Source organism: Struthio camelus, chromosome 23, assembly GCF_040807025.1.
Source record: "Struthio camelus isolate bStrCam1 chromosome 23, bStrCam1.hap1, whole genome shotgun sequence".
Classification (NCBI taxonomy): Eukaryota; Metazoa; Chordata; class Aves; order Struthioniformes; family Struthionidae; genus Struthio; species Struthio camelus.
The window spans coordinates 5,881,288-5,892,415 of NC_090964.1; the positions used below are offsets into that span (position 1 = coordinate 5,881,288).

Genomic DNA, 11,128 nt, shown 5'->3' on the forward strand with positions numbered 1-11,128 from the left:
ACCAAAACATCAACACAGAGGGCATTCGGCTTTGAATTTTACCCTGAACAGCTTAACGGGAGTCCAAACATCTCCAAGGACAGTATGTAATGAATGCAGTAGGAAATGGTGATTTTATATTTCTAATCACTGTAGATCAGTGTAATATATTACTTCTTGGATAGCTGCCTGCTGAAGACTTGCATTCCATATTTCCTGATCTAATTTCTGGCCGCAGATTGTGAATAAGCTCTAGGATTTTTGACAAATGTTGGATTTTAGAGTAGTTATCTCTATACCAAACATAAAGTTTAATGATCAAGCGTCCTCCTTGTGATTTCTCTAAAGCCTTGACTATGCTCTGGCTTCTCTGTTTGGAGAAAGCTGACTTCTAGATGAGGCCCGAGACCTCAGAAAGGGGCAGCGTGCCTGGGAGCTCATGCTGATACCAGTGTGACAAGTAGGGAAAAATCCAAGGTTGCAGTCTTCAGGGCTGTGTTTATGCTTTCGTTCCGCCGTTCCAAATATATTGTTTAATGGGAAAGACTGGAAATGCGAAGACACCTGTCTTATTTCTTGAATAATAATCTTTATCTTATGTTGTGTTTCCAACCTCTAGCAGATAGATGGAGAGGCCTTCCTACTCCTGAACCAGACCGACATAGTTAAAATACTCGGTATCAAGCTGGGTCCTGCCCTGAAAATCTACAATGCCATCCTCATGCTGAAGTCTGCAGAAGAACACTGAGAAGAGCCCTTTTGCCAGAGCCCAAGAAGATTTTACAGGGAACAGATCTTCAGCTGAGAGCGTTACAAAGTGCCGAACAGGCAGACTGAGACTCGGACATGTTTTAAGTAGAACTTGTTAAAACTATTTTGAGGACTTACAAATCCTGCCGCAATCTGGAATATGGGGCAGCTTCACTTCCAAGAAGAGGAGATTATTATATTTTGTAATTGAATTTGGTTTTGATATATCAATCTCTTTTTGAGATCTAGAAGAAACCTCCAGTTATAAGGGGAATCCAGGGTAACATTGGTGGAGCTGCAATAGCGAGAAAAAGCTATGAGTGAAATGACCGCTGTGTCCAGCGATAGTGCCTGAAAGAGACTGAATTATCACCAGCATGTTTAATGTATGTACATATACATATATATGTATAAAAACTCTGACAAAGGAGGAGTGAGAAAATAGGAAGAATATGCACTTCAGAGCAACTCACCTGTATCCTTCAGAGCTGTGACTCAAGAGCTGACCTTTTCAAGACTAATTTTTAAATTCCAGTTTCTCCTGCTGATCTTACTAGTTCAAATACGCTCGGCTAATGGACTGCTTGCACCACAACAGAAGGGTACCACGGGGTTTCATCAGTGATGGCCTACATTATTTCTGGTAACAAGACTTTCTCATTCATGCCACCACACAGTTGGAGGACGAGCGCCCCGTCCTTGGTTAGGCTTGGGGTAGGCAGAGATCTCTCATAAGCATATCTCCCACAAAAGGCAAAGAAAAATATTTCTAGCTCTCCCTTCAGTGCTTTTGGGCCATTGCTGTCTAGACCATGAACACCTTATGGCAAAATGAGACAATCAGGAGCGCTTGAGAATTTGCTGCGTTCATCCAGACTCTCTTCGCCATCAGCCGGTTGCTAGGAACAGTCCGAGCTGAAAACCTAGCCGTGGCCAGCATATGCGTACAGATGCAAACAGATGTCCTAGAAACAATTTTTCTTTTTATTTCCAACAATTTAAACCTTAATGAACAGCAAGCGCTTTGGCCCTTACGGCCTCCAGGTGGACTTTGGCCTGTTCTGCCCATGAGATGGTGTGCTTTAGCAGCAGGACAGCCCAGTCCTCTGCGTCTCTAGTGGCGAGTCAGGCAGAACATGAAGGGAAGGCTGACCAGAGGGCGATCAGGGTTTGAACAGGCAGCAAAACAGGGTACGAATGATTGTCAAAAGAGAGAGCTGATCTGTCTGTATCCGGGAAGAAGGGAAGCTTGTAGCGCTGTTCCCCTGCAGGTAGGTAGCAATCTGTGCGCTTTGCTGGCAGTAGGAGAGTGCTAGTATTTCCTGCTCCTCTGGAGGTCAGAGCATGGTTTTATGAGCATGCTTCTAGGACTGGGCTGTCCCGGGTGAAGGGCTTCTGCCTCGCTGCTCCCTGACTCCTCCTGCTACCCTGGAAGCACAGGGGGAAGGGGTTAGCACTTTGGGGACTCTGTTTAATGTTTCCTTTTGTGCCTGGCAGCATGCGAGGCTGCAACTCCGTCTCTGGCTGTTCTCCTTGGAAGATATTTGGCTGTTCTGGGGTTTAGCTGGAGTCGTCTTAGCTAGGTACACCTTTCCACAGCTTCGTCCGAAGCTGCCGAGGTGAAACCGCCGTGCGTGAATGAGCGAACCCTTCTGCACGCTGTGAGCGTGCTTCTGCTGAAGCAGAAGCTGAAGATGGGTGTACTGTCCGAATCCAGCCCAGGTTGCATGAATTTCTCAGGGCGTTTCATGATGCAGATGTCATCCATCCATCCACAGATGCCTCAAACTCCCTCCTGTTCTCAGCATCTTCATCCCTAACGTTGTTGCCTTCGACGCAGTCCTGCAGCTACTCCAGCAGCTGTTATGAACTGAGAAGGAACACGCTCTGCGCGACTGTGGGATGGCACAAGGAACGTGCTTTGTCTTCCTTCCCTCATTGCTCCACGTCCTTTGTCCAACCTTTCAGCTTCTGAGAAGGTCCTTATGATCTTCCTAAAGTAATGAGTTCCTTAAAATTGCCAATAGAGCAGAATCCAAGCTACTGAATGCATTCAGTCCTGGATTAAGGTATGGAGCAATTTGTTTCCATACTTTCTATTTTTGTATAAGAAGTTAAGGAGTTTAAGCCTTCCACGGAGAAGACGTAGGGGTGGTGGGATATTTAATATCTGAAATATTAAATAACAGACAGTTCACTGCCTAGGCAGCTGCGGGAGAGTTTAGTAATTTAATGCAGGCTAGACAAGAAATTAATTTAATTTATTAAAATATATTTCTAATATGATAACAAGGATATTTGCCAAAGAATCACATTCCTTTATCCCACTCAGAGCATCCTGAGTCTGTGCAAGGACTGGCATTGCAAGCGGCACGACCTGGACTCTGACACCATTCACCTTCTAGGCAAAGCAGGATTGTTTCTTGACAACTGGAGCAGAGCATCGGTAGCTGGACTGCTCTGTTGCTGGCTCTCCGCTGACTTGCTAAATAACCCTGAGCCCTTCTTTGCTCCAGTTTCCCCATCTGTGACACCCTGCCAGGCGGAGGGCTTTGCGATCTTCAGCAGCTGGCGGCTGATGTTTGAGTGCAATTTCACTTTGTTCTTGTTTCCAGTAAGCAGGTCCTGCAGAATTTTCTATTTTACCTCCTTCCTTTGGGAGAGTGAGTTGGCGATAGCAGGTTGCCTCTGGCGAAAAAACCAAATTGTAATATTATTTCATCTTTTTTACTATATATAGATAGAGGATGAAGAGAATTGGTGAAACAAGCAATGAGATACTAGTTACTGAAATTATTCAAACAGCAGAGAGTTCCTTAATCCTAGGGGCTTCCAAGCCAGCTGGATCAAAGAAGAAAATGTGTACTTGGAGTTTATTCAGTTACAGCAGTGGCAGTGTTTTCAGCAAGGAGGAAGGGAGGAAACCTTTTAGGGATAGAGAAAGCAAGAATCTGCTTCTTGTGCCTTTTTGGTAATCCGATAATTGTCTTCACAGAGCAAGGAAGAATGTGCACAGATCTGTCAGTAGCTCTTCTTCCAAATGTAGCTATATGTTAATAAAATCAAACAACTTCACAGTAATGCAAGGGCCAAAAGATTTCCAGTGTCTTCACTGGACAGGTTTAAAATTTCCTCATATTTACAAGAAGAAAAAAAGCCTCATGTTTTAGCCCCGACTTTGCCCCATGACTTGAGAATTCCCAGGTTGCTGGTGCCATTTTGCTTGCACCAGTGAGCCGCACTTTCACATGCAGCTCGGTGACTTGTTTCTCTCTGGACTACAAAAATTTGCCTTTTGTTCCAGTCCTGATCGAGGACTATATCTAAGCAAGGCGTCTGCAGATGCCTTTGTGTGTTTAATGCCTTGTTGTCCGATTGGAAACACACACTTGGAAGCGGAAAGCCAGAAGTTGTAGCTGTGTGTTGTACAGAGCTGAAACTGGGTAATGCCCCTTGGTTTAGGAGGTTTTCATAATGGACTGAATATCGGTATACACCAGCTGTGGGCCCAGCTGAACCCAACAGTGGCTTAGAAAATAAATATATTACTTAAAAGCAAGGCAGAGTTATGAAAACTTCCCATGGCCAAGCAGTGCAATTGGAAAGTCTCAGTTCCAAATGAAAATGTGTCTTTTTCCTGTATGCCTTCTTGAAATCCAAAGTGGTCGATTTTTTTTTTTTCTCTTTTTCCTCCTTTGTAGACAGTCCTGCTAAAATGTTTCTGTGCCATCACAAATGATCAGCCTTGTAATCCTGCAAGTAGTGAATTTCTGCTCGGGGTAACGAATCGCATTAAAGTTGGGGCAGAAGCATTCGGCAGCGCTGATAGCAAAGGTTTTACAACCAAAGGAGGGGAAGAAAAAAAAAAATCAGCCAGGGGATAAGCTAGTTCAGCTGTAGAAGATTTCCTGCCTGCTACTTTCATGCCCTGCTTAGGGACTTAGACCACGGAAAGCTTTAAAGGTTTTGACGTTCCCTCCATCATGTGATGAGCTAGCTTATTTTTGAAATTCCTATTACTTGAACTGGAAACATGTGCAGGGGAAGGGAGCGTGCGTCCGCCGTCTCGTTTCACTGTTTGAAATGTTTGCCTGGTTTAAACCAAACAAAGACTTGAGCTTTTTGATGCTAGCTGCAATGTTGCGCTCCACCAATGCTTTCTTCTGGAAATGTGAATAAAATTAATATAAGTTTGAATCTGACTCGTTCTTTCCGAGTTTTGGTCTGACTCCGGCACGTGTTTGTGAGGAAGCTGTGCTGGCTCGCTGCCCCGACGGGACCGGCACCAGGGTGAGTCGGTCACTGCAGAAGTCCCTGGGTTTTTTCCTCTCATTTTCCTCCCCATAAACCTGATTAGCAAAATGCAGGGAGCATTTTTATCTTTTAGCTCTTTAGCAGGCAGAGCAAAGCTACGTGTTTGTGCCCTCCTTTTGGGCTTGCTCGCTGCTGAACTGTCTCTCTCATAATTATTATAATTAAACAACCTGGGCATTTGTTTCTGTTCAAATGGCAGTTATTGGATAAATTGTGAAACACTGTGCAACATGCTGCCAGTTGGTTTCCCCTGAAATCAGGTGGCTGAAGCTTTCAGCCTTTTCTTAAAACGGGTGGTTCTGATATGGCTGAAATGCTGAACAGTAACGTGTCGCTGTACCTAAAGCAAAAAGGGGCTGAAGATACATATGCATTTTTCAAAATTGAGATTAGACCTTCCGAAACTAAAAATATTGGAGAGTTGGCGTCCAGCCATAATTTCTAAACTATCCCATCATCAGGGTAAACATTTGCTTGCATTGGTTTTTCCCTCCCAAGGCTTTTGCTTCTATTTAAACCCCGGCTTGTTTGCTTTCGTTACAGTGATCCGGTTCCCAGTCTGGTGAGCTTGGATGCTTGTTGCCTGCTTAGTAACGTCAAGTTTTGCTTCTCCTTTCTCTGTCGGTTCCCTTGGGATGTGCCCTGGGATGTGCGCATCGTCACTCTTCTAATACCTAAATTTCTCTACAGATGCTGAAGGCCTTTTTTAAAAAAAAAAAAAAAAACAAGATATTGACAGCGAGGTTTTAACGCCGTGGGGTACGTTAAACACCCAGTTGGCTGCTTATATTTGCAGATTATTTTATTTAAGCAGACACGGGACTTTTTGTTCCGTATCGCTCCTTAGGCAGGCCAGACCTGTAGTTTAATTTTTTGCCTGCAAAAAGGTCGAGTTACCTCCTGCCCAGCCACTGGCGACCGATTATTTTTATTTTTCCATTTTTGCTGAGGCCTTTGCAGCGCTGTTCTGGCAGAGTTTGAGCTCCAGGTTTTGAGGGCTCTGCCGGTTTTAAGGTGCGCACGAAGCAGCGGCGTAAGGGACGCGTCGCATCGTTTTTCACCGTCCTCTTGTCTGACGTTGCTGCCGGTTGCTGCTGTGATGCAAACCGCTAGTCCCTGTTTTACCATTGTTCATCAGTTAAGCCCAGCTGGACAAAAATGCTGAACTCTGTCCCAAGTGCTCGTCAAAGCGCTGCAGTCGCGCTGAGCTTTGTCTGCTGTGAGTTATCACCTTGCATTTTCACACCCTCCACTTAGCAGGTGCCTGAGCAGGTACTTAACCCTCTTAGCCCGTGTCCCTCCAAGCCATCGCTCTCCGTTGCAGCAGCTCTACCGGGAGGACAGCGGCGCAGCACTTCGTGGCGAGTTATGCGCTGAAACGTCCGTTTGCTGCGTTTTTTTTTTTGCTGGAAACGTGCCGTTTTCTCGCGAGCCCGCGGAGGGCTTGCGCGGTTGTCCCGCTCGCGCAGAGCTCCGAGCTCGCCGGTCCGCGCTCTGCAGCCGCTGGGCTACGTCGCTGTGAACGGGCTGGAGCTGCCGCCCGGGAGCGATTGCGCCGGACTGTGGAAACCCAAAGCAAAGGCGAGAGCGATTGGGTCAGGATCGTGCCCCAAAGGCCTGATGCGGCTGCTACCGCTGGAGCCAAAGGGCTGTGCAGATTTCCTCCGCGAGACCGAAAGCTGAATCTCTCGGGCACCGGTTTTGATCGATGGTGCCTGAAGGCTTCAAAGCTCTGCTTTTCTCTCTTGCCCTTAGCTGGTGGCTGTTTCCCCCTTGTCTGTCTACCTGGAAAACGCGGCTGCCTGACCCCCCCCCAGCGCCTCTCCGAAGCCTCTCCGTGCATAGAGGTGTGGGGGGTCTCAGCAGCCAAACAGCAGCTCGTTCGTTCTTGTTACGCCGACGTGAAGTCTTGCCGAAGGGGCTCGGGGCCCTGGGAGCCTGTGGGAGGGATCGCGCTCGCTCTGTACCGCCTCGCGATTTGTGGGAGTGCAACGGAAAAAATAACCCGATCCTGGGAGAGACGATGCATTTCACATGAACTGAGCTTGAATTTCCTCGGAGCGAGTCGTCTGAAGCCCTTAGAGACGCGATGTGTAGCAGCCCGAGCCCAGGCCGGGTCCGCTGGGAAGTTATTACACCAGGAAAATCTCCAGCTGCAGGGCTGGCAGCTGGCTGGTATGGGGAAGACAAATGCACCGTCTACCTCGAGCCTATGCAGATGCATCTCCTCGAAACGAATGCCTGCTTGCTCTCTCTTCCTTCTCTTCGCCCTGGGAGAGTTCAGCGCAGCAGACACCCGCTGCGGGCATGCCCGGGGCGTCCATCCACGATGCCTTTAAAGCCAGGGATGCAGCAGCCTTCCGGAGAACAGTGTTTGCTTTCGCTTAATCCTTAGGAATGCCTTAGAGGAATAGCATTAATCGCAAGAGCAAAGCTTGTGCTGGAGTTGCCCGGCGTTGTTGCCCTGTAAGGCTGACGGTAGCCGTCGCTCCCTGCGTGGGCAGCATGCCCGGCTCTCGCCCGGGGGAGGTTTAGTGGCTGCGGTGGGGCTGGTCCCACCAGCTGGCCGGGGAAGGGTCTTCGTGTCCGCAAGCTTCAGCACGGGCTGGATGCAGGAAAGTTGTTGAGCGTCTCTCATTCAATGAAAAGTCAATGCCATTCGCCTTCTGCGTGCTTTTGAAAACACTGATTTTCTTTGTGTTTTTGCAACAGTGTTCAGCTCTTAATTAGCGTTTTATCAGCGCCTGGTTAACCCACTATTACTAATGGGCATAAAAGGAGCTGCATGCGGGCATGGGCCAGCTCTTAACTGCTCATACGTGCGCGCGCACAGGGCTCGACACCTCCTGGGACTCCAGTGGCCCCAACAGCATCATCTGGCCATATCTCATCTGGCCTCTTAAAACATTCAAACCCTGGCAGCTTTCCCAGGAGCAGGAACTGTAAAAGTGAACATCACGGCAATAACCCCGTAGTCCAAGGCCAACTGGGAGAAGGGATGCAGGGAGGGAAGGGGGAAACATGCCCTCTCCATACGCCAACCCACGGGCCCGTCGTGTGAGCTGATAGACCAATTCCAGCTTAGGGAGAGAAAGAGAACGGTGATGCCAAATTGAAACTGGAGGGATTCAAGGAGGAGGCTGACTGCACCGTCCGGGGGGACTGCAGCTGTGTTCGTTGCCCCCAACTCAGCAGCAGCACTGCACGTCCCTTCCCCAAAGGATGCCCTCGCTCCACTACTTACTGGCCTTGCATGTCACATCCCCCAATATTTTCTTACATCCTTGCCACCAAGTGCAGCCTCGGTTTATTAATTGCCCTGTGATGCTCTCCCGTCTCTGCGTTCTTCGCCATGCAGACACTGTTAATGTAAGCAAGATATTTTTTTTCCTTTCGGAGACGGATACATTTACTATTGGAATATTTCCAGCCGTCTCTCAGAGAAACACATTGAAGAGTTCTGCAAACAGTGCATTAATTCCACAGCCATGAGAGATCCTGGCATGGGGACCGTCGAAATTCCTCCGACAAACTGACCAACTCCTATCTAAGAGTGATTCACTGGTGTCTTCAGTCGCTCAAGTGTTGACTTGTGAGTACGGTTTGTTCTCGAGAACTGCCTGGTGGTTTCGCTAGGGTCAGTGGTGAGCGGTATTCCCATGCACGCTCCGTGGTGGGCATTCTTGGGACCTAAAAGCAGCTTTTTCAGCAAATCTGATTTAAGCACTTCCCCCAAGTATTTGCTGCATACTTCTGTTGGGTCTCCTTTTCAGTTGTGCCAGCGTTTGAGTTGACTCAAGTTACCCAAATTATACAAAGTTCTGCTCCAAACAAACTAACAAAAAAAAAGGTTGTTTTAAACTTGGATCGTTTGTGTGGCTCAGGTCATGGTGTGAGCTGTGGCTGTGTTGTGACAGTCGCGTGGGCAATGACCTGCACATGACCGCAATGAGCGGGCAGCCTCCGGCTGTACGGGTTGGGGCTGCCAGATGCCCTCGGCTCAGGCACCAGCCGAAAACGCAAATACAGCTTTTCTGCTTTGGTCTCCAGGTACTCGTGGCATGTGGCTCTGGGTTTTGTTAGCTCTGGCAGAAGGCAAGTGCCGGGAAGCCACAGTATGTCTCTGTGTTAATGAGGACCACACAACTATTCAATGAGTCTGTCTAGATGATTTTTTGCAACAGTCTTGAACCCATCTCTGTTATGGGTGGAACTGAAAAAGGCCAGAAAACTGGCCCCTGGACCAGACCTGCTCTTCAGGTTTTTCAAGATATAACTCAGTCCTGGTGCTCTTTCATCGTCTCTGTCCAGGTTTAAACCCAGGCTTGGCTGAGATCCAACGTGCTGGATGCTGGTCGGTGTCCGGCTCAGTTTTTTGGGGCTTGGGAGGGCTGCGGCACTGGCAGCCGGCGGAAGTGCCAGCGTGGGAGCAGCCAGCTGCCGGCAGCGAAAGGCGCCTAGCGCTTCCCCAGCTGGCACGGCGCTTGCGTCCCGTAACTGCAGCCGCTTCCTTGTTCCCATTCCTGCAGGATCCATGATGCTGCCAAGTCACTTGAAGTATCTCCTGGTTTCTTTGAATGATCAGATCTTCTCCGGTGCTTTTCAACCCCTTTGAACAACTTCATGACCCTGAGACTAGACCAACTCTTCCGTGATCTTTATACAGCAGTTGTTTTTCATCTTTATTCTCTGAGACCTAGGAATTATTTTCCTGCCTCTCCTGGGATTCTCCTGAGTGAACCTTCTCCATTTTTCTCCCCTTTCTGCCTGGGTTATTTTTCTTCTCCCTTGGTCTCCTTCCTCCTCTGGTTTTTCCTGCCTGCTCCCCCTTCTCTTGCCACCAAAGCTCAGCTCAGCTTTGCTAGGAAACCCGTTCCTCTGGCAATCAGTTCTTCACGTGATCAGTTAATTCTGCTGCTCTCTAAAAATCAATTCTCTTCCCTCCCCATCTATGAAAGGTGTGTACACATGCATAAACCCATTGGCTTCCCCTTCTCTTCATCTCCATCTCTCCTTTCCCCACCGTCCAACCAGTAGCTGGCCTGTGCTGAGAGGGCTGCAGCAGGTAGAGGTCAAACACACTCCCTCTGTTCCCTGCCTTGGAGGAAAGCTCCTCTCTGGACTTGCAAGAAAAAAAGGAAGAGAAAGCCTTGTGCAGAGTTGGACTGCGGTGAAAGGGAGCATCTGACACCTGGTGGCTTCCCCACCACCACTTCCAAATCCCTTTACAAAGCAGGATGCGGATGCTCTCAAACAAACAGCAGCATTTCCAGCACCAGCAGATGCCCATCTTCCAGCCCAGGCTCCAGTAGGCTGCTGCAGCTCAGAAAGCAAAGAATGAATATGAGCAAACAGCGCCGAGTCTGTCCAGCCTGAGGGAGACCAGTGAGCAAGGCCTGGGTGCCCAACCGCTGCAGGTAGGAGCAGTGCCAAGCCAGGGCAGCGGCTGCAGGCTGCCGAAACGGGTGCCGGTTCCCTGTCACTCAAAGGAAAGGCCTCATCTCCCTACGCTTGGGATATTTGTGCACCTATATTGACCACCTAATTCCCAATGAGAGATTGCAGGTTAGGCTGGAAGGAGAAATATTTGCTGGAGACGCAGCTGGTGCAAGCAGGAGAGAAGTCTTGGCAGCCGCGGCGCAGGCTGCATTCCTCGGCTCTAACAGTTGCAGCAGCCTTAGCGATAACTCTCCAGGGAAGGCAGTGCTGGAGGGACAGGGAAGCTGGTTTCGAAACATCGCCTCTGTAAATCGACCAAGACGGTTTCAAGTTCTTCCAAGCCACTTTCTCAGCTTCGCAGAGTTTTGTAAAATCCTGTGGATTAGACTCATTTAGAAGCAAACTGCCCTAAACTCCTGGTGAACCGAACAATAAAGGAACAATTTACACTTCAAATAAATACAGCATTTTGGCTTTGGATCAAAACAAAGTTCAATGTTATCAATTTCATAGTGAGTCATTTTTTTTTATACCCAGGCGATGACTCTTATAAAATGTGCATGAGGACATTATGTAACCAGGACAGGAAGCAGGAAGCAGGCTGTATTTTTTGATGTTGCACAGAGTTATCTCCAAGACAGAGCCA

General features: G+C 48.4%; 1 protein-coding gene across 8 annotated transcripts in view; it reads left to right on the forward strand.

Annotated features, from left to right (window-relative positions):
• LOC104139569 (lethal(3)malignant brain tumor-like protein 3) overlaps positions 1 to 4,926 on the forward strand; it is a 49,667-nt gene extending 44,741 nt beyond the window's left edge. For all 8 annotated transcript variants that reach the window (XM_068917256.1, XM_068917258.1, XM_068917254.1 and 5 more), the window contains one exon: positions 599 to 4,926. In XM_068917256.1, the coding sequence (XP_068773357.1) occupies positions 599 to 727 (129 nt within the window). In that variant the 3' untranslated portion in view covers positions 728 to 4,926. The remainder of the gene's footprint in view (positions 1 to 598) is intronic.
• The last annotated feature ends 6,202 nt before the right edge of the window (positions 4,927 to 11,128 follow it).